This window comes from Choristoneura fumiferana, chromosome 23, assembly GCF_025370935.1.
Source record: "Choristoneura fumiferana chromosome 23, NRCan_CFum_1, whole genome shotgun sequence".
Taxonomy (NCBI): domain Eukaryota; kingdom Metazoa; phylum Arthropoda; class Insecta; order Lepidoptera; family Tortricidae; genus Choristoneura; species Choristoneura fumiferana.
In genome coordinates this window covers 7962457-7986969 of record NC_133494.1, presented here as the reverse complement: position 1 = coordinate 7986969, position 24513 = coordinate 7962457, and the positions used below count along the sequence as shown (strand labels likewise).

The 24513-nt window shown below is 35.2% G+C and overlaps 1 protein-coding gene across 7 annotated transcripts in view; it reads right to left on the bottom strand.

Annotated features, from left to right (window-relative positions):
* Positions 1-338: 338 nt before the first annotated feature.
* Positions 339-24513, bottom strand: part of for (cGMP-dependent protein kinase for) — a 100929-nt gene continuing 76754 nt past the window's right edge. For 6 of the 7 annotated variants that reach the window (XM_074105691.1, XM_074105692.1, XM_074105694.1 and 3 more), the window contains 9 exons: positions 14743-14962; positions 9835-9976; positions 6899-6990; positions 6524-6670; positions 5090-5409; positions 4581-4668; positions 3247-3431; positions 2589-2805; positions 339-2267 (listed from right to left, as the gene is read on the bottom strand). In XM_074105691.1, coding sequence (XP_073961792.1) covers positions 2102-2267; positions 2589-2805; positions 3247-3431; positions 4581-4668; positions 5090-5409; positions 6524-6670; positions 6899-6990; positions 9835-9976; positions 14743-14962 — 1577 coding nt within the window. In that variant the 3' untranslated portion in view covers positions 339-2101. Of the gene's footprint in view, positions 2268-2588; positions 2806-3246; positions 3432-4580; positions 4669-5089; positions 5410-6523; positions 6671-6898; positions 6991-9834; positions 9977-14742; positions 14963-19959; positions 21812-24513 lie in introns of all 7 variants that reach the window. The other variant, XM_074105690.1, reaches the window with a different exon arrangement.

Genomic DNA, 24513 nt, shown 5'->3' with positions numbered 1-24513 from the left:
TATTGGAGTAGACACATTAACTTATATATTATGAAGTGTTCTATCAGAAAACATTTTTAATTTTCATTCAATTTTTATGAAATAATCGAGACAAACTAACAAATATGCAACATTGCCAGCTCAGCAGGTATAAACGCTCTTACATCAATCACAAACGTCACACCAATATCAAAGTTGTCAAAGTTTCACCTCACGATACTAGCGCCAACTAGCAACCACAAAAACCTTCATTCCCCTTTGGTGAACTACTTCAACCATATTCGGAGATGCTACTTGCCGGAAGATGGCGCTGTAAGTACCTAATTAGCAAATAAGTGTAAAAAAATAAAGAAGACAACTGATATTAAACTAAAGTATATTTTACATACTTTTCAAATATATTCAAGTGATTACAAAATTATTCTTGTAATTTAATTATTTTTTTACAAAGACATCATTTCACGTCTTGAAAATTTACTTACAAAATTCATATTTCATACACAATTTTGATGGTAGGTATTTGTTATTTATAATAATTGAAATTCACTAATAGGATATTTACAATGACGTGTTTTTAAATGGAAGACTTAGAATTAGATTGACTATTTTAATTATTTAATTTTATTTTTTAATATTATAGTCTTATATACTTAGAATATGTCATGTTTACGAGATAGCTACCTAAGCAAGCAAAACTAGTTTAGCACATGACAGACTAAACTATACTAGTAAAAATACTAATAAAAGATTAGTGGACTCTGGGATATTAAAAATAATAATTTATTTTTACTCCTACTATATAGTATCTTATTAAATACATAAATCGGCCTTGTGTTTGCTACAAATTATAAAAAAAATATAGCAAACTCTTTTATACGCCATTTGAGCACCATACTGATTTAAATGATTAATTGAAAACTCATACACACTTTGAATTCAGCAAACATAACTTATGAAGAAAAGCTACATATAAATGTCCATAACAATTGTATAAAAGATAGTACAAGTAAGTAAAAGTACACATATCCATTTTAGTGATATAATATTTCAGAGTGGTCTCTGTCGTAATGTTCTACTTAAGAACGGAATTCAAAATAATTCATAAATGGCTACAAATTCTTTAAGAGAATAACAGTTTTATAATTAAATTAAATTACGTCATTGCGAGTAGGTGACAAAATAATGGACAATAATATAAGTGGGTGAAGTAATTAAAAAATCACGCTGTCATCTTGACTTTGTCTAAAGGACTACACAATTATGTATTTTAACATTCAAAGGGAGATTGAAGGTACTAAATTCAAGACAAACAAGAAAGAGAAGAATAAAAAAGTTAAGGCAAAATAACAAAAATACGGGAAATTATGAAATAGATATCATTGTGAACTGCGATGGCCGGATTAAATTGTTTTTATAAATTTTGACAAATTAATTATAAATGAAAATTAAGTCATCGCAAATGGGTTGAAACAGGTCAATTGTGTTAGTTAATACTCAATTATAAATCTATTAACCATTTCTGTCAATTGATATATGGTAACACGATATTTTGGCATTCCGGTCACCCTGTTAAATTTATTACACATATTTAAAGTTAATGGCAATAATATTATCGACTACAGAGCACTTAAATTGTTTACTGACGAAGTATTTAATATGTTCGTCACCATTTAAAGTTTAGGACTTTTAAGGCGTTTTAAAATTTTAGCATTTTATTACATACCTAGAATGAAAAAAAAAAACATTTTAAGAGACGATCCTCATTATTAATGCTAATGTTATTTGACTCAGCGCGCATTGATTGACAAATTAAGTTGGCAAGTAGTGCGACTACACATTCGTATTTCATAAGACTATTATAAAATTTCATAATGTAATGGAACTTTTGAAACTGGCCAGACCAAACTTTCAGATATTTCATGTCAAGACAGTACCCTACATATTGCTCTACCCTCTCTCGCACTCACATAATAGGGTCCCATTCAGCTGGCTGTAAAGATTATGTGTGGTCAGCGTACGAAGGCATTTCCAAAAGTTCCAGACCTTAGAACACGTTATCTGTAAGATTTAACTGTCATACTAACACGCTCAACGTGCCCATTTTTCTGGGGACATAACACGGTTAGAAGGTAGAATCCCAGCCAGATAGGTCGTCTGGAGGCGGTTCGTCTGCGTCCGGAGGGTACTGATCGAAGTTGTGGGTGTCCACTGGGTTCTTGACTACAGGCATGATCGGAGGATCCAGAGTGCGCTGCGCTAAGCCTTCCCAGTTGAAGCCGTCAAACCATCTGAAGTTATGAAAATAATCGGTCTTTATCGATGATTTAAGAAGATTTGGTCGAGGGTTTGGTTGGTGGTTTACAAACCACTACTTGTACTATAAAATCACTGATAATATCAAAGGATGATGAAATCGATTAGATTACATTATTATAGAAAATTTCTTTATCTATGTGATTGTGCATAATTATTCTTTTCAAACTTAGCCTAGCCACACTTGAAAATTAACAGATTCGGAGGGGTCAAAAACGGACTTAGTTATAGACAGCGTGTTGCAACAATTTTCTCAAAAAACTCTAATTGGCAATATTAAAAAAAAACTATCTTACTTGTGTTTCTGTATCTCAGTTATACCGCCTCTTTGATAGCCCAATCGTTCAGCTGGATTGTCCCTGCAGAGTTTCTTGATCAGGTTCGCTGCATTTCTCGTGATGCAGCGTGGAAACTCTACGGCGTCAATGCCCTTCAAGATCTTGTTATAGGTCTTCATTGGGTCAGCTCCCGTGAACGGCGGGGAGCCCGTGAGGAGTTCAAACATGAGTACACCTGGAATACACGAGTTTTCAAAACTATCGAAACGTGGCTAAAGAATCAACAATACTTAATACTCTAAGAGATGCTAAGTATACTTCTTAAAATAGGTACTAATGTTGCAACTAATCTTGTTCAATATCTTTGTTATTGTGGCGCCATCTCTTGGTGAGTAGATTTGACTATACAGCACATCGTCGAGATAAGAAACGGATGAATGATGTTTCTGCTATACTGATATAGACCACAGATATGGGTAATCATTGAGTGATCCATTAGGTACACGAGGTTTGTGATTGAATGAATAGGTAGGCTCGACTTTAAGAATATATTCATAGAAGCCGAGGTGACTTTCGCGAAAAAATGCATCTTAAAAATGCCCAGCCATATAAAAAATCATAGCTCTGTGCAGTGTCACAGTAATTTAGTAACCCACTAAGATCATAATAAAGTTACCTAAAGACCAATAGTCAGCGCTGATGTCGTGACCGCGGTTCATGATGACCTCAGGTGCGACGTACTCCGGCGTACCGCAGAACGTCCAAGTCTTCCGGCTAGCCTGGAGCTTCTTAGAGAAACCAAAGTCAACCAGCTTCACATAACCCTTTGAGTCCAGCAGAAGGTTCTCGGGTTTGAGATCCCTGGAAAAGAAGTATTGTTTCAGCTGACTTGAAAGCATGTGTGTTTTCCGAACAGATTTCCAAGCATGTATTTCTAGTTATTTGGACCTGACGTTTCCCACTGACGCAAAATTTAATACGAGTCAAAATTAATTGTTTTTCTATTGCATTTATTTTGTAGCTAATGACACCTTAATTAGGTCCCCTGATGTTTTTTTTCTTCAGAAGAGAGAGAGACTACATTCGACTTCTATGCGACCATTATCATCAATTGATGAATGATGGATGAATGTGACTGTAAACACAACCAGAGTTCAACATTAGTTTTTTTTTATTCGACTGGATGGTAAACGAGCAAGTGGTTCTTCTGATGCTAAGAGACCACCACCACCACCGCCCAACACCAGGAGATTGCAGATGCGTTGCCAACCTAGAGAGAGGCCTAAGATGGGATACCTCAAGTGCCAGTAAATGACGCAAAATAATTATTCGCTTAGACGTAGATATACATGCACCAACACAAGACGAAAATAGCAAATACCTATTCGTATCCTACTTATATTATAAATGTGAAAGTTTGTGAGTGAGTGAGTGAGTGAGTTGGTTTGTGCGAGAGTGAGTATGTTTGTTACTCCTTCACGCTGAAACGGCTGGACGGATTTGGATGAAATTTGGCTAAAAGTTAGTTTGTAACCAGAATTAAAACATAGGATGCTTTTTACCCCGATATTCCCAGGGGATAGGGATACAATTTCTAAATAACAACCGTTAAGCTTAGAGTCATGAAATTAGGTATATAGATAGCTGGACATCTGTATCAAAACATAGCCTACTTTTTATCCTGATGTTCCCACGGGATATGGATAAAATCTCGAAACAACAACCGCTGGGCTTAGTCATGAAATTTGACCATGAATGTTTTTAATGTAACGTCAATGGAAACAACGATTTAATTTTCGGAAATTCCCACGGGAATTTTATCTATCCCGGATTTTCAATTCAGATGCTGGACCTAATGATTTACGTGTGTGAAGCCGCGGGTAAACACTAGTAACACATAAATTAGGTAAAAACGTTTGATCTTTTGTTCGACATTGATTTATTATTATTTGTTAGAATTTTCTGACATTTTGAAAATATGTTTTTATTAAACATGTAGTTACACTATACCTGTATATGATATTTCTAGAGTGTAAATAGTGGAAAGCTTCCACCACACACGCTGTGTAGAACCTAGTTGTGGCGTCGTCAAATTGACCTGAAATAGAGAAGATAACAAAATTAACAATAGATACACATTTGGAATGTGATGCAATGCACCCGTTAAGGAAGACCTTAAAAAGGTCACAATGGTATATATGAGTGGATAAAAGTAATACTTCAATAATGCATGACTTTTCACTTCCATTAAAGGACGGTTTCGAAATAATAACTTGTGCTCGTATTTTTAGGGAGGTAGGGCTTTTAGAAATTGGTATGAGCTGTATTGGTACTTCAGTTGACAGACAAGTGGAGAGCGAAATCCTATTATAAGGGACTTTTGTCCTTTTGAGGTACCTACGAAACCCTAATTATACAATGACTAATTGAAATATACATAACCTGTGATAAGTAGATATCGCAAAAAATATCTGGCGATATATTACTATCAAAACAGGAATTTTAACAATCAAACCAACCTTTATCTCTTAATATAGTCCATAGCTCTCCTCCAAGGCAAGTTTCCATCAGCATATACAAGTATTTTCGATCTTTGAACGTCTTATACAGTTTCACAATAAATTCGCAATTCATTTCGGACATGATCTCTTTCTCTGACATGATGTGTTGCTGTTGTCTCGTCTCAACGATCTGGGCCTTCTTCATTTGCTTCAGAGCGAAGGATCTGCTCGGGTCTCCTTGAATCTGTACCAATTCCACTCGCCCGAAGCCACCAATACCGAGAGTCGCTATGATGCGAAGATCTGAGAGACGTAAGTTGGCAAATTCCTCATTAAGTCTGAAAATATAGAAGTGAACGAATTAGAAGAGGAACCAATGTTTTATATGTTTTTGTCATTTTTTTGAACTAAGTATAACACTTTTATAATCTTAATTAAGATGACGCAAGAAAAAAAACGATTAATTGCAGTGGTTATCTTCTATAGGATGTAGACTACAGTTTCCGATATATATCGCGGCATCTACTAGTATCATGATACTGGTCAATTATGTTAGCAGTCTAAATCCCGTTAAAAATATGTCTAATGTAATTAATCATGAATCATTAAAAAATCTAATCATAGCCTCTATAACAAAATTTGCGCTACAGAGACAGAGCATTGTATTCTCAAAATATGCTGCAACTCTATCAGCATTACTTGAAACACTACTTTGTTGAATAATTAACGTTTGTTAATTCTCAATTTCATTTCCATTATTTTTGACACGGCAATACTTCATTAAGACGACGAAGGTGTATTGTGTTCCATACTTTGTACTTCACAAGCCCACAAAAACGCGGGAATCGCAATTATTCTGGCTCAATGCCGCTTGTTAAGACATGTGTTTTCTGAGCTTAAGAGGAAAGTTAATAACCAGCTATAGATTTGCTTCACCCGTATAATTAAAAATTTCTTCGTTACTATATTGACATCCATTAGTTCTTTAAGAACGAAACACTTTTACTTTGCCAATAACTTTATTATGAAAACTTACCAAGCAAGTGACATCCTCCCGATTGTTTGCAGCGAAATAGAAACAGAACGAATTACAGACAGTGAAATCACGGCGGTTGTTACATTACTTACTACCCAAAATATCCATTGTTTTGGTGAAAAATAAAAGATAAGGAATACAATGGTAGCAGCCAGCTACATTCAAATGACATCTATTGTTATCCATAACAACCCAGCCTAGCTTCGGTTTAAACGATGAACTTGAAACGGAGAACTCGTATTTAATAATTATAAAATCAGCTGTTAAGGATTCTCTTTCTACTTTTGTTCAACACTTACATATGCTTATTCTCGTATATCTGTCCAATAGTTGGTATAAATCATATTAATTTCGTGGTGTTTTAATGAATTATTTTGTCTTAGAGAACACTGTTAAAAACACTATTTAATTCTTACCTAGCTCTGCTTTCGCCTTCGTCCTTATACTTGGTACGTATCTCGTCGAGTGCTGATATAAGCTGGTTGAAGGTTTCTCGGTCTATGACCAAGCACGTCGTGCCCTCCGGAGTGTCACAGATGATGTTCGCAGTTCGTAAATCGTCACTGGAAAAAAAAGTACAACTGTTAAGCTTGTGAAATTAATTTGTTATACGTCAGTATTCAGCAATGGAGGTATTATGTCTGATGACAGTCCACTGACCAGGAACTATAAATTACATATTTCAGCTAGTTCAGTGTAAGTATAAGTATTGTAAAAGTCATATGCGGTATACTTAAATAAAAAAAAATCTTAGTTGCAGATGTACAACATGTACAAATATAAAAACATACCCTTGTAGCGCCTTTTCACCAAAGAAGTCACCCTTGGTAAGGGTTCTGATGAATTTCTCGTCATTGTTAGGCAGTTTCTGGGTGACTTTGACCTGAAATATAAAAAAAAAACCTTTAATGATAGTTGTTCTAACCGGACAACCAGCCCAAAGTAGTTTGTTAATGAATCATTATTGAACTAGGTAGCTGAACACTGAACAGGTCTATTAAAGAGAGCAACACAAAACATATGTTTATTTATAAACAACTATTGTTGACGAATCCACCAGACAATACACGATATTGAATGATTTTGTTTGTTTATTCCTAAAATTGTTTACTGTACCTAAGTATTTGAATCATTCTAACACAACGTAAACTTTAGTGACAGAGGAAGGTTCCATACTAAGTGACCCGTTATTTATGCTCTAACAATAATAACTGACACTTATATCTTAAGAGTCATACAACGCGCAGTCTGAACCACTGGAGCTGGAGAATTCGACAGACATAATTATTCCGTTAGTATCATCGAAGTACAAACTAATGAGAGATTTTTCGACATTCCTACTTGATAGAGAGCTAGCCACCTTTTTATTCTTATACAAAAGGGTATCACAAGATAAAAATAGCACGTAATATTTACAAGGAGAAAAGTAGTTTTTTAAAACATGTTTTACAGTTTTTGATTTTATGATTGAAATTCAGGTTTTGTTCCGTGTACATTGATTAAAAAAAATAAAAAAATGATTAAAATTAGTAATGACCGCAATAGTCTAAAACATTGAGTTTTTGATTTGTATGATAATAAACATAATGTCGATGTCGTAAATCATAGTCCAATAATAGCGGTAAAAGTGATCTCCAAAGCAAGCTCTAAACTAAAGCAACTTGCGAGTAACTTGATAAAAATAAAAAAGGCTCACCAGTAGATTCGGTGAGATAACAGCGGAAACGGATGAGATAACTATGCTTGAAGTAACGAGTTTATTTTACGTAAATCCGACCATTTCAAAAAAACCGCAAACGGTCACTCTCGTTATGGATTAGTAAACTCATCCACTTTCTTCGAGCAAATATTGTAAAGAGTAATAGTGGCCAATTTGTCAAGCGTTAATTAGAAGTTATTGTGGTTGAGGTTATACTTTCCCCTGACCAGTTCATCTGAGACTAATCGGTGAAGTAAAATGATTTGAACACGCTTTGTAAGAACTCCGATTCAATTCAAATTCTTTGTAACTTTGTAGAATTTAATCTAAGCACATGACGATTTTACACCCTTGAAAGAACACAAGGTCAAGTATCTTAAGTTGAATAAATGAATGAGGAAACGTGCTTTGTACTTGCAGATTTATTCTCACGATTTAAAGTATTGTACCCATTTTCTATTGTACCCATTTTCTTCACCAGATTAAATTCAATATCGACTGTGATGCCATTATTTTCAAAATGGACTAGGTACACAATCACAGAGATACCTATGTAATATTAATATGGAATCATATGATATAGTATATTATTTTCATTATATCTGTGCTACATAAATACACCTACCTAATATTAAACGGTAGGTGACCAGTAACATATGTTACAAAGAATTCTTATAAAATTCCGTACCAGACGTAACATAAGCCAGCTGATTAAACAAAGGACCACACGCCACTCTAAACTATCTCACACGAATCATAACATCTGTTAAACTACACGCCGCGATCGCATTAACATATGGGCTATATGTACACATGCATAGATCGTTCAATGATGTAACTTTAAATTGTTTTACAACATCTTCGATAACTAACTAGCTATCTGTAACTAGTTAATTAGCTTTGATAGTATACTATCCAAACAGTCAAAATTCACTTGCGATATATTTATTACAAACAGTAAATCCGATAAGTTCCCACATGGGCTAAAAAAAAAACTGGCCTCAAAATTGTTCGCGTAGCCTCTCGCCTCAGAATACTGACCTTGTAGGCACAATAGCTTGACTTTCTGGCCTTTAAAACGTGTAAAGAACCACAATGTGCAGTTTAAATATCTTAGTCACTCCGCCAATCCGCATCCATCAATGCATTCAGGACCGACATGGTCGAGTGTTGTAACAACATTGTGGTCAGAAATAGAAAAGAAAGCCAGCGTTTCTATTCAAATCAAAATTCCTAAGAATGAGATAATTAATCAAGTTCGAATTAAGAATCATAAGGACGTAGACGTCGTCAAGCACGGAACTTGTTGCCAGTTTATGGCATGAAGAAAAGATTTTATAGTTTGAAAATATTAGATTAATGCTCACAATGCGTCTTTGTACAATAATAACTAAAATCAAATCGATTAAAGCATAATAAAACCTATCAAAATGTAATTACTTTACTATTGTGAAAGAGTAATTTCGTGATTGACTTGATTATAAGATATTGAAAATAAATAATGCACGCGAAGGTTACGAATGTGTTTACAAAACATAGAGGCGTGGTTGAAGAAGTCACGTCGTGAGACACAGCCGGTCTCTCGAAAGTTTGAACCACGGAACGAAAGTGAAACCGTTGACTTTCGTATTTGGAGAACATCTTCACACGTACGAGAGTACGATGTCATCCAAATAAATTATCACCTAAAAATCTCATATTCAATGAAATGACAAATTTACGATCGATGACATTATGTACAATGACGAAGATAATCTGATAAAAGGTGTCGTGACACTAATTATAGAAACACACTTTTAAACTCTTCATATTCATAAATAGATAACAAATGATTCATGTTGACTATATGACTCATGAAAAACACATAACAAGGCTCTTATAAAACTAATTTCCAGTGCTGTGACCTGTCTGTCTCGTCTGACTAGACAGACACAGTCAATAGAATAAATATTTCTGTTGGCTTCTTAGACTTCGGAATGATCGATGCAGTTAAGTTACACTCGATTTAAGGAATTTATTAATATTTACCTGTCCTTTGGAAATGATGAAGAACGTGTCCCCGCGAGCACCTTGTCTGACGATGTAATCACCATTTTGGTAATGCGTCTCTTCTAGCACGTCGGAAATCTTAATAAGCGTGTCTTCGGGTAAATTCTTGAAGATCGGAACGCTGTCGAAAGACAAACAAAAAGAGATCAGAAACTGGACCAACATTACATCATCAAAAACCGGTCAAGTGCAAGTCGATCGCGAGTGCCGAGGTTTCAGTGAGTGCTGATTGATTTCTTATCGTCTATGTTTAAGTATACATACTTAATAATTACGGCACTGATTGGCTGCATTACAAGCACAACTGAATTATTTTTATTAACCAACGCCGACGGAAAAAACGCGAGTGAGCACCGTAATGTAGAGTTATACAAATAACATTAAATTAAATAACATTAGCATGATTCATAAAGTAAAGAGGCATTTTTGTGAATGTGGGATTTAAAACCGTTTCACAATATAAAGTAAAGAACCCCGATACGGGCTTTACGCCTTCCGAGTAGAAAGTGCCACAGTAACGAACAAAAAAATACGTATTACGAAATAGACGTTGTTGTTTTTAGTTATTCAAGTAATTATAAAATGTTTCATGCAATCAAATTATCGTTAGTTTACGAACAGTTAAACTTTCGTCTCTTCCATCTCCGCTAACAATTTATTTACATTAATCTTATTGTTATATATTTATAACACTATTAGCTAATCATAATTATAACGCAATGGTAGGTATGAATTGCAGCGGTTTTTACAATGTTTACATACGAACCAACAAGCGTCAGTATTAAAATTAATTTGCCATTTAAGTCATTGCAATAATTAAGAAAACGATCCTAACGTGATGTTCTTGAAAAGTTGTCGAAACAGGTAAATGTCGGATGATAATAAATGTTACTCGTTTTTATTGAAAGTGAGCGCTAACAGACTGGTCTAAATCTGGTTTGAGTTAACACATAAAACCGATTGCAACTTCATGATTATCATTTTTTTTATTAGACACAGTGTTATTTGTATCTGTTTTAAATCACAGCGCGCGGCCTTACATAACGTTACATGCATTTTTAGTTAGTTTACAGAATGTACGAGTATTTGTGTTCTTGAGAATCTTTTTCGGACTATACTATAGGTAGTCGTTAAAATATAATTACAAAACTAGAAGCACAAGCCCTGTAGTACATAATAATGACATTATTAACTCAAGCAACTAAGTAAATATTTGTATGTAAAGTATGTCGGGGACTAAAAGACGTGTACTACTTATAGTTATTTACGTCCTAGGTGCATTGAGGAAAACACATTTGACCATGATCATCATGATAAAATATAGACACATCCACGCAATGGTTTTAAGATTCACAATATTACTCAATAAATCAAATAAACTTACATACATATATTGCTAAAAGTAATGCACAATTAAGGTAAGAACTTAATTTAAAAGCGTGTAAAATACTTGATCTTATTGGAAATTAAAATCACGACCAAAATTAGATTGAGATTTTTAGTTCCTGTTTAAAAAAAAATGAAATGCTGACATTTAGCTAAACTGCAACTCATTGTTTATTCCGCACTAAAAAACACGTTTCATAAGTCAAAATGATATTTAGAAATCACAAAATTTGCGATGATTATTTGCAATGAAATGAAGAAGGAAGGAGCACAAAACCTGTGTATGCAAAAGTATCCGCTCAAAAAGTGTTAAGCTGTGTATATACTACGACACTTTACACGGTACATTAAGTGTATACACAAAGTATTACTGTGTGTCTTGTGTTTGCAAGTGTCATGTGTGTATACACTGAGTGTACCGTGTAAAGTGTCGTGTCGTAGTCTATTTGAATCTTTATAAATATAGACGGCGCTACAGTAACAAGGGGGTAAATTTTAAAGGATGCTTTATAACGATATACTGAGTATAATAACTCAATAATGTTTTTAACAGATTACGAAAAATAAATCACCGTCCACGTTTTCTGATATCAGCTACTTCAGGATAACATTTACAAAATTATTTCACTTTTGCTACTCTAGTCAATTCGGAAAGATTTGGGACCGTTATTTACCGCTTAAAGCTAGACACTTTTACAACTTCTCCCCCGTATGAATTTATCATCTGTATCGTTCTACAATCCATATTATTCACCGTGGGTCAATGAAATATAGCATCGTGTGTACGCCATTAAATGTTTGAATCAATTTAAGAGTGATTGAATAACAAGTATTATTATAGGACGTCGATGCAGTGAAAGGATTCTGAATGTCATGGAGCGAGAACGTGCTGGCGTGTCGCAAATAGCTTGGGTAACTCGGTGACACTAGTTTCATGTATACACAATTCCTTTGTTTTACTTCTGCTCCGCTCAATAGGTAGGATTGTGTGTCGGCGGTCTAGTTTTTTATTGCTGCCACCAGTCTATCACCTTATAAATAGGTGGTGAATTAACCTTCAATTATTTTCTTCAAAAATTTTCTTATCCAAGTTATTACCTATGTATATTTATTTGCTGAGCGTTTTTTTTATAATTCGATCTCGTATTAATTAGGAACTCCTTAATAATGTTACCCTTAAGTAATCCTCCTTTAAGATTCTGATCTCCGGACAAGCATCGATTCAACTGCTGGAATTCTCGTCAGTTAATAATCCTCTTAGAATATCATCTCTAGTACTTACGAGACATGCACTCTTCGCAGCGTCTCAGTGTCAGTGGCATCAAGTGCCAGTAATTAAAGAGTAGCCAGTAACACAACACAAACGGCTATAGAGTCATTAATCTTGGTTATAGTAATGTCTTCTTAGAAGATGGATGCCCATAAAGGGCGAACACGAAACTCGAATAAGGATTCACAGTAAGCTGCTGACATTAACATACTTGCGCACGATACCCTTGGACAATGTGCCAGGTTGTCTACAATTACATAAAGTGTTAAATAAATGCAAGTACGTCGCTTCGCTAAAGGCAGTTGAACAGGTTCCTGTTAGCTATTCAAGCTATAATTTAGAAAAAATAACGTCCGACATAGAAAATACGGCACTTATCTACTCGTACTTCGTTTGGTAGAGGTAAGTTTAATGGAAACGGAAGTTTTCATTTTAGAGGTAAAAATGGCTCCAGTAGCCTCTGTGCGTTAATCACTGCTAATTTTAGTAACACTTTGAGATAGTGACAGTAGTACCGCAAAACAGTTTCGTGAATTCACGAACAAACGCATAAGTATTTTGTGCACGTCTAGTAGACTAGTCATCGTTCTAAAGAAGCGTGCCTTTAACATTTGCGTTTGTAATACCAACTACCCATTAACCACGAATATTATGCACAATAGATTGTGCAGTACGTATTCGTGAATGCAAATGTCCCGGGTCGACGAAAGCAGAGGAGTGGGCCAGTGCAGTTCAGCCATTTGCATAAGTATCTTGCTGGAGGTCATTATCCTTTCTTTTGTCATCGGTATTGTCCCCTAGACGTTCTCGAACCCTTCTTTGCTCTGTTGCTAAATAAGATCTTGATTTATGAACATTTGTTTGCCTTTACATTAGTCTTGTTTCGTTATCGCTACATATTTACGACATCTAGTGTGTGTGAGATTTTGTACGAGCAATTAAAGATAACATTATTAACCTTTGTTGCTTGGAAATGTACAGGTGTTATTGCAGTAATATTACCTAACTAGAAATAAATGTCTCAAAGTAAGTAATGTTACCTTCATAAGTTACAGTTGGTTTTAAATGGAGAATGCATATATTGTTTTAAGATTCCTCATACATTACGAGTACAAACGGCAAAACAAAATGTTGAATAAAGTCAAGACAGGCCGAGGTTACTGGCCTCGTTGCTACAAACAACGTGTCCCATTAGGAACGAAAACCGAAATAGCCGTTCCAGATAAAGATGTTTTCTTCAGAGTTTGTTACAAACATTAAATGATTTGAAGATAAAACATAGTTGCGTTTAAACGTGATCAATCTTGAGCAAAACAATGATATTTCGCAATAAAGCATCAACCGACACTTAAGTTCCATTAAAACCTATTTTGTTGCAATTTGCGGAAATGTGTGTAGTAATTCTGTTCTCAATGGTGTAAAAGCATTTTAGTCGGCATATCAGTTTTATAAATAGGTAATGCATCGGTTAAGATACCGTCAGTTCTTCCGAAAACATATCAAAAGTTAGGTTCAACAAAACTTTTATCACTAACGTCATTTGATTATTCTGGGTCACCCTGATTACTTGCGGATGGGACTGTTTATATTTTTATCACATACCTGTTTTAACGATTATTAACTTTTTATTAATATTCATACATTTTTTATGCCGGAAATGTGCCTTACGGTGATAACTATTTAACAGACTTTTAAAAAGCGATCAGGTAACGACTAAGGACTAAAGGCGAAGTAAAAATAGATAAAATGCTCCTCTACCACTCAAAGGTTAACTGGCAGAGATCCCTGCAGGTATCCCTTCAAACATAATATCTGCCCAAGGATCAAACCCGGGACCTCAAGGTTTGTAGTCCGCTTCTTTGACTACTCGACTATCTAGTTAAGTAGTTAAAAAACCGGACTACGAAATAACCGTCTATCTGTTACTTCTTCAAACTTAAACTGGAATGATTTAGATACATTTTGGTATGGAGTGAGTTTGAGACCTTGGGAAGGACATGCAATACTTTTTGATCCAGAAAATTGCATACCTACCTAGTTTCCGTAGGATGGCGAAAAGCGTTTGAAATAATACCAGCGACGAATCAGTGACACTCCTTAAGTAGTTGGTACTCATAGGCGGTGGTGTTAATTTCCCATCAGATGACCCTCTTGCTCATTTTCCTCCTTCTCATAATGAAAAAAATAATAATAATTAGAAATATTTTCTTAAATTGATAATATTAATGTACCTCTTCAGGAAGTCAGTGTATTCAGCCTGGCGGATAAGGCCGGTCCTCATCATAATAGTTTGGAAGCATTGCCGTTCGATGGCCCACAGTCGGCAGTCTGTTGCTGCCTTAATAGTGGCAGTCCTCTTACAGTTGTACAGGATGGCCAACTCGCCAAACACTTTGCCAGGAGCCATGGTACTGAGGTACTTGTTTTCTCGGGATACTTCCACTCGGCCCTCTGGAAAAAAACATGAGAAATTTAATCATTATTGTTGTGATGCTGATGAACCTAGACATGGAGAGAAAGATTCACAACTAACGTTAAAAGGAATTCCTCTAAAATACGTATTTCTATTTGATATTATTATTAATCATTTTCAGATTAACGAGACGAGACAACTGGCGGAAAAGAAGGACGATTATACCCACTTTAATTAGTCTTAGAAATAAAATATGTCTTCAAAACGTAATTGTATCAATAAAGTAGATAAAAACGAACGAAATTTACTTTTTCTTTAAAATAATTATGCGCTAGCTACTGTTATGTTACTGTATTTTAATTGTGATCAGTAACGTTGATACGGTAGGTGAAGAGAGTATTGTAAAAAAACATTTTTTCATATGAGTTTAAGATTCACTTAGGGTCCGTAGATACCAAATTACCAATACAGTTTATATCTAACCAATCTGCAGAAATGAAAAAAAAATGTTTGACGTAACTCTCAGTGTGATCCGTCGTTTCTATCTAGGACATGGTAAATCTTGTTGGCAGTGTAATGAGAGGTAAAAATGTTGCGTAAATAAGTGAACTTGTCTAGGTCTGGTTTTTCCAGCTACATTAAAAACTGTAAATTGCATGATCATTCAGACGGATTAATGACCGGATCTGATTTGACGTAATCGTGCGGTAGTTTCACCAAATATGTGTTTTGCTTTAGTGAAGAGATCCAAATGCATTCATTAGACTAGTTCATGCTGCAAAAATACATGCGTTTGATGGCACAAACGGAGACTGGTAGATTAATTTTAGATTTTGCTGAGGTGGTCCCAATTTATACTATTCGATTTTTCCTTGTAATAAATGTTTTTGTGTATCAAATATGTGTAAATAAATGTTTATATGTCTCAGTCATTTAATATCATCGTTTAGTACATTTACCAGCATAACCATGGTTATTAATGAGACCTTTTTGAAATATATACAAAGCAACGTATTTGTAACATTTTATAAAAAAAAACTAAATCACTTTAATATGCCAGCATATCGAATACGAAATTCAAGGTTATACAAAAGTTTCTTATGGTCGCCAAGCCTGTGTGACTCATGGCGGTGAACGTAAATGATAAGGCATAATCTATATTTAAGAAATAACACAACGAACTTATAAAATCAATAACTTGTACTATCAATATAAAAATACTAATGGATTCTATAAGAATCTTTAGCAAAAAACAACAAAGCAATAGCGTACGAAAGAGTTAATAGTTACAAATACCGATAAGTAACATATTTACCAGAAGTCAAAACCATTAAAGCAGCGAGTGTGTAGCATGTAATAATCCACTTGCATTATAAGCGTGTACAAATGTCGCGACAATCTGTACCTAATCGTTGTTTATGCCAAAGACCGATTGATTTGTCAGCGGCTGAAAGTGATAACAGTGGAAACAAATAGAGAAGCGTGAGAAAAATCTGACTGTGACTTTGAATGCTTTAAAGGGGTCTGTGACGAGGAAATTTTATCGTTACGAGAACACTTCTTTTTTACTTAGCTTGTAGTGTCCCATCGCAAAAGCCTCCCCTTTTTGCTTCCACTCGTCTCTACTTTTGGCCAAATCTTGCCAGTGTGGCTGGAAACGGTCCAAATCGTCCCGCCATCATCGCCTCCTAGGTCTACCTCTGCTCTGGTGCCCGTCATAGGGAACCCAATTGTATGGGACTGGCGGGACATATCTGTCGTTCGAGAACACTAACTCGTTTTATATCCAGAGCCCTTATTGTCTAATACACTCTGAATCACCGTTTTCACCACTTCTTTCTGTCACATAGTATGAGATGAGGATAAAATGACAAGAGATCGTGATGAGAGCGTTAGACAATACGCCCACTGTTTGTTTGTTGATTGGGTTTTATTGAAACAGAGTAATCAACTCAGTTACGAACGTCGTAATCTTATTTTATGTCCTAGTATTTTTTTAAAGACAATAGGTCTCATAGCACAACAAGCACGGCATCTCTATGCAAAAAATCGTGCAGAATTTCTTCAGGATGTTTTTCTTTACTACGATATTTGATAACAACAAGTACCTAATAATATTAATACGAGTATCACCTACCAAGGATAAAGCCCAGGAACTAGTGATCAAATCACTGCTCACCATTGCGCACCTCTTTCAATTCATAGTATCCCACAATCTGTGGTGACTAGTGAAATACTGTTTTCCTTTATACGACCTTCTAACTCCGTCACATAGGTGACGAATCAACTTTTATCACCTATGTTTAAATCGTTTTAGTGAGTATTAGTAAAACCCATGCAGAATTCATGTTTATTTTCAGATTTTTCCTGTACATCTTCGTAGAATGATCCTTCTACATAAATATAACGCATGTGCACATCTAATGACAGAACGGAACGGGGATATATCCGGATTGTTTATATGGTGTCATTGTCCTTTGACACGTTCGCTATTGTCTATTGTATGTTTTAACAGTACTGTGCTTGAAAAGCTATAAATAGGAATATAATAATAACTGTAAAAATATTTATATATGGATGTTTGTATTATCGTTGGTTGGTTAAGCGTAGTCCGGCTCGAATCCTGAATTTAATGACGCGTTAATTTAAAATACATTTAAAACAAAAGCCATTGCGCAGCACTTCATTAGATCAAAATAATAGAAAACCGGCCGAGAGCGTTCTGTAGCCATTACGAAAAAATTAAGTAATATTTTTCTAAGGATTTCGTATTTTGTACGGAATATTCCAAGTTTAGGTTTTTCGAATTTTTCCACCCACCGGTTTAGATTTTACGCTCGATTTTAATGAAAATTTGCACTTTAAAGTTGAATATTTTACAAACAAATCACTAAATCGAAAAATCGTTGTAGCAACCCTCTAATGGTTTTAAAAGACCTATCCAACGATACCCCACGCTACAGGTTGGATAAGAAAAAAAATCACCCCCAGTTTACGTCTATGGGAGGTAATCTAAAAAAAAATTTTTGATTTTTTTATATTGTACCATTTTGTCGGCATAGTTTACATATATATTCGTACTAAATTACAGCTTTCTAGCATTGATAGTCCCTGAGCAAAGCCGCGAACTGACAGACAGACAGACAGACATGGCGAAACTATAAGGGTTTTTACCATTTTGGGTACGGAACCCTAAAAACCGGCCAAATGTGAGTCTGACTCACGTACCAAGAGTTCCGACTCCGTATAAATTTGTAGGTATCTAGTATCTATGAATATCCAGTGCTAGCTGAGCCATTTCAGATTGATTATTGAATTATTTATATAGATAGACACGAAAAATTTGATTTTCAGAGTTACTTATCTTATTGGTTGTGCTATACGAGTTACCTTCATTTCATATCAAATATAAGTTTCTAGGACAACTGAAAATATTTTTGATTCCCCGGATTTAAAATTTGTATGGAAACACCTCTTTTAACTGCATCTTTTGATTCCATGGTCTTAGAAGTTTGATTTTTTCACTGCTCCAAGCGTTAGCACACCTAACTATTTAATATCGATTTCAGGTGGATCCTTTGACGCATTCAAGAGTAAAAGGGTCTAGTCTAGTCAGAAGGACTGTTCAACTTAAAAAAGAAGTAAAATTGCTAACATCGTACTCAAAGGTGAGTAAAGAGAAAGATAATTGTTATTGATTTCGGTTTCTCTTCATAAAATACTGGGAAAATAGGTGATTCTAGTTTCACAGCCCGCATCATACGAAACTATTCAAATGTCAAGAGCTACTCTTGAAGCACGCAACTGAGTGACTTTTACACCTTTTCTTACTAAACAAAGAGATATCAATAGCATGTCCATGGTGAAAATTAGCAGTGAGTTAATGAAAGGAATGTTATACTGCTTTCTCAGAGTGCATATTTTAAATCGTAAAAGATAATTGAGGATGATGATAATAATTTCATCACAAGAATCTATTACGGTTTCTGATTGCCTTTTTGCTGTGCGTAACAAGTACCAAAATGAATGTCACGTGTCGGAAATTCTTAGTTGCTTTTATTTTACAAAATGTTGGGGACTATTTAATGATTGATAAAATTATTTATATTATATGTAGTAACTACGACGGACGCGACGTAATGACTTCAATCTCGAAAGTGTTTCAAGGCAACTTACTTAAGCGTTTAGTACTGCGGGTTAAAAGTTCATACGAAACGTGCATTTTGCGCCGAGATATTTTAACGAATAAAACGTTATAAAAATTAATTTGAAATCGTAAAAGATAAAAATAAAGGAATGCCATATGCCATAAGCTTGAATGCCGCCTGCGCATGCGCATCGTTTTAAGACAAAGTGATAAATAGGTGCAGGCTTGTACATTTTTTTTAAGACCTTTTCATAAATTAGTGAATGTGATGAACTTTATACTTATTTCAAGGAAGGAATAAAATAATCGGATAGGTAATTGGGTTTTATTAGCACCAAGCAAATTGTAAAAAGCCAAAAGAAGAAACCTATTTATTGATTAGGTAATGTAGTTTTTTTCAAAGCGTCTGCGGAAACTATCTATCAATACCTCTTTTATGTCATTACGATGAACTTAAGTATAAAGTAGTATACAGGCTACGATGCCATATTAAGTGACGATCCTTTATCATAAATACTTGACAAACAACGGCAAAATACAGTGTTTAATACAACATAAGTGCCTATTATATATATACACACGTTGTAACCTTGTGAACATTTACATCGATCAACCAACATCAGTCTACCTACACACAAGATCAGAAATCTGTTGATAACAATTGATAAGATGTTATTTTAAGATCAGTATTCAACAGATTAATCACAGAACCGAACGAAAGAAAGCTAATGTGTTAACGAAATATATTTCACGATTATTATTTTGGATCTTGGGGTCATAAACTGGCAAGAGCTGGCTCAAGATTGTAAAGCATAACATAGTCTAGTGTTGGAGGCCAAGACCCACTTTGAATCACTGTACCCGATTAGTAAGTAAGATTATTATTACCTGAGTTTCCATTTGACGGTAGATGTGTCTCAGGCAATTGATCGATAGTATCTTCTTCCAACCGGGTAACATCAAGCACTATACCAGCATCCAGCGATGCCTCTGTGGCATTGCTATCACGCTGACAAAGATTTCCAGTCCTCCTTTTTCGCAGTCCGTATGTATGAACTGGCACAATTAACTTAGGCCTGGGTATGGAAAAGTCCGAATCCGAACCACTAGATGAACTTTTAGCACTTCTCGGGTAAGCACCATTACCATTTAGAACACGTGGTTCCACTGAACGTTCTTTCGGGAGCAGTATTGGCAAAATGTCATTATATCTATCGTACCTATTGTCACTCTTCACTCTCACTGTATTATATAATTTGCCATATTTTTCGTTCTTAATTTGTTTCATCACACCGTTTGTAGTCCGATTATCACTTTCTGTCACTGTGTCGATTGAATGGAATCCATTTAAAACAGGGGAAGCCGCAATAGAAGGATTTTGGTTTTCGGTATACATTTTGTACTGCATCATCATCAGTTGTTCGCTTGGAGATATATTTCGCTTCGGTTGAGTAATAGTGACATCATTGGCGAGCTCGCTGTCAGATGGGACAACGTCAAGGTAAGCTCGAAGAGGTGCTCTCCCTTCGCTTTTAACTCTTAATGATTTAGAACGAAAGCTAGGTTTAGCATCTTCGATGCGTCCGTTTCGTTCGCTCGTTATTGGCGGAATGTACTCAGGAAGTTTATTGCTTGGAGATAGTGAGTCATTAATAGGTCGCATGTATAAACCCAAATCTGCCGATTCTGACTCTTCGTCAATGTGCTTTTTGCCATTTCTGGATTTCATTGGCTTCAAGTTCAATGTAGCCATTGAGTTTATTAATTGATACATCGTATCATTTCCAAAGCTATAGTTGTTTCCGTTGAGATTTGTATCATTACTTGCATCTTTTTGTAATATCTGTTTTTGGCTGTCCGTATTATTGTCTTGCTGGCTTACTCTTGAATAATAGTCATAATAGGATTCTGAAGAAGGATCTGGGGGTACCGGCCCCGGATCAGGTAGTGGATGCTTCTTATCAACTTTTCTCTGACGATGTGCATATTTCAGGGAGTCTTTTCGCTGTGGTGGGATAGGTGGTGATTTCGAATTAGATGAAAAGGATTCGATATCCCATTCTGTGAAGTTTCTTCGTTTTACCCTCCTAAGTGTCGACGGCCTGTAACCATTAGGCATATCTTTAAAGCTATAACTGTGTTTCAATTTATTTTGCATAATGAGATTATTGTTGAGTCTAGCCTTTTCTTCTATGTTTTGTTGATATTTGGCTAATTGAGATAGATTATCATTAGGAACATTGCTTGAAAATGAGTATCCTTCATCTTGTGAGTAACTTTTGTTGTCATTTGAGCCATTACTGCGACCTATATTTCTGCACGACTCGCTTCTTGATATAGAATTGAACTGAGACTTAGGTGGAGAATTACTATGTTCCTTGTATTCGCTGAGATTCCTCGCTCCGACCCAGTTTGCGGCGTAAACCAGGTCCATCGTTCGGTCATTGATAGAAAGCCACGGGTCCTCCATGACCACTTTTCCTGGATAATGTTTAATTTTCATATTGAAGCGCTAACACGCACTTTGTATTTTTTTTGCAACGGCATTCGAAAGGCCAAATAGTTCATCGTCAATGATTGTAATTTCATAACCCCGTTCGATGGACGCAATTTCCTAAATTAGTTAGTGGACAAATCTTTTTTTTTCTAGATTCACATTATTAAGGCACATTGAACTACTACCACATTCACAGTCACTTTTTACTATCGATAAGTTCTTGGGTACAGCTTAATTCGGCATCTAGATAATTAAAATATAACGTTACTTAATGTTACAACAACCTTTACAGATATGAACGTGGATTAGAGATAGCTATTATATTATAATTATGATTTCAGCTATCTATTAAGTATTTGATCATAATGATTTATGTTGTAGGCTCCTAAAATAGCTACTGTTTTTTTTTTCAATAGGTGGAAATAATAAAAGATCAAAAAGATGTTTACTTAATTACTATTGCATGCTGAAGCTATTATTTCTAGCCTAAGCTACAGCTGCATTATAACTGAGGGAAGTAAATCTACAAAACACGCAATGGTTAAACATCATTGTTTTCAATACCTGTAAATATATTAATTTGTGAAACAATGAACACTCGCAACACAAACGATTGGGCGCGCAACAAAAAGAAACGAACGACCTCTATTTCTTAAGCGACGAGTTAATATTCAATGATGTTCGAACATTCAAACACGTAGCTATGTAGCTATCGAACAGTTCGTTAAGTGACCCGATACATATAGAGCACGCAGTGACGCAAGTTAAACAACTGCTTGATTACTTGACCCCAGTACAAATTACTAAATTATAACGATCAAGTAAAAAAAAAATGACTACAAGGTATTTTAAATAAAGATGAAATAGTTTATTTAAACAAAAAAACCTGTCATAAATCAGCTAGGCTCAATTTTGCAACAACGGACGCGTCACGGGACGCAAGCACGTATTGCACAAGCGGTTCTTTGGCCCAAAACCGTATTCTACAAGGAAGCGTTAAGTGGGGCTCGGTGTCCATCAGATGAATGCAAATGAAATCACGTTACGCATTACATTAGATAATGGAGTCCAAACGAGTGAGCAATCCGTACAGAAGCTACAGCATTTATTATTATCATCAAGTACACTTTCATTGCGGCTACTGATTCAGATAAGTACGGAAGAAAGTTAAGCGTGATTAAATATTTGTGAAAATATTGAACTATATGTAAGACTATACTATAATGCTTAAGAAGCAATTATTGTACGCATGATCGAATTAATAGGAAACGATTTCTAGATACTTGTCGATAGCGGGTTGAAACCAGTTCATTGGTCCACATATTCAGCGGACTGGTCAGTGAAGATGTGGGAATCTCATCCAGGGACTGATGAGACATCTGTGAAGTTGGAGTAATATGCAAAAATTTAATAAATGGAACAAAAAATATTTGTAACATACCAACATACACTGAACCTACAGAAGTTAATGGGCAATTTTATAATAAACGTACTTTTATGATTATGTTTTATGCTGATGATCAACAAATTTCTTTATCTAATGAGCACACCCAATGAATCCGTTTTTATTAGGTATACCTTTATTTGGGTGTTAACTGAATAATGAAATATTTAAGTAGGTAAAAGACCTAGTATCGTTTTATGATTATGATAAACAAAATAAGACAGTCTAAAATAAGTCTATAAATGCCGACTTTTTTGTTGCTGGCTAAGTTTGAATAGATGATACATCAACCACAAACAGCACAGACTCGGGCTTATTTATAACTTTAACGGTATATTATTTAATCCCAAGACAATGCTATTCCTTTCTCCACTACAATAACATAAAGTCTTATTATTTCACCCATGCTCTGAATATAAAAGGTCTTATCTCTATATCGGTACGAATGAAACATTTAAGTTCCTATCTCTCTAGTATACATTAATAAACAAACTACTTTGTCATATCGTCAGCGATTTATTGTTTACATTAGTTTCGTTTGCCTTTACCTCAAATCTGCCAGCATCATTTTAAAAGTTATGACAGTAAATTACGACGAAAAGACACACTGATAGTATGCTCTGATAGTCCTACTAATAGTCCAGGTACATTTATGATAAAATCATAATAACACATCGCACGCCACGTGCCATTACTGCACACATTGTGTCAGATTTACTGATTTACTGTCCAGTCAACTCGCTTACCGAACAGATAACATCGGACTTTCTAATCTTAATTTGGTATACGAGACATGGCAGTAATCTTCGAACATAAACAGTGCTATATCTATAGTCACAGGTAATAGGATTAGACAAGGTAAAATATATTGATGAAGATAAGAAAATTCAATGATGGCCAGGCAGGCCACACCACTAAAGGTAAAAAACAAATTTCTGAAGTGTTAAAGTTGTTCACTTCATTGACATGAAGCAGGCACTTGAATTGCTTCCGGTAAGAAGATTGGAATCCTGGCAAGTGAACAAAAAGAATAATTAACTAAAAACGTGCTGCAAATGTTTGGCTGAACTATGTATGTATTTATAAAGTTTCGAAATTTGACATGATTCATTAACCGATTCGTACCGCAACGTTAATTATTAAACCAGTTCATCATTTATTTATGGTCTACTACATTTAGAACAATGCAGTCAACGAATGCAAAGCTGGTGAAGAAATTAACAACAGTAACATTTTTGTTACAATTACAATTGAAATAACTTGTAAGTCAAGTAAAATATTTAGGAGATTTTAGAGATAAAAATGTCGCGATGTGAAACTATGCAAGCAAAGCATAGAAAGCTCAAACGAGAATTAATATGCTAAAATATCTTTTAGCGTGAAAACAACGTCGAAAAATACTTTCACGGCATGTAGCATTCAGTAGTGCACGCTAGCACGAGAACGGCTGCATAACCTTGGAGGAGTGCAGAGAGCCTTCGAAAATACGACTTTCGGATTG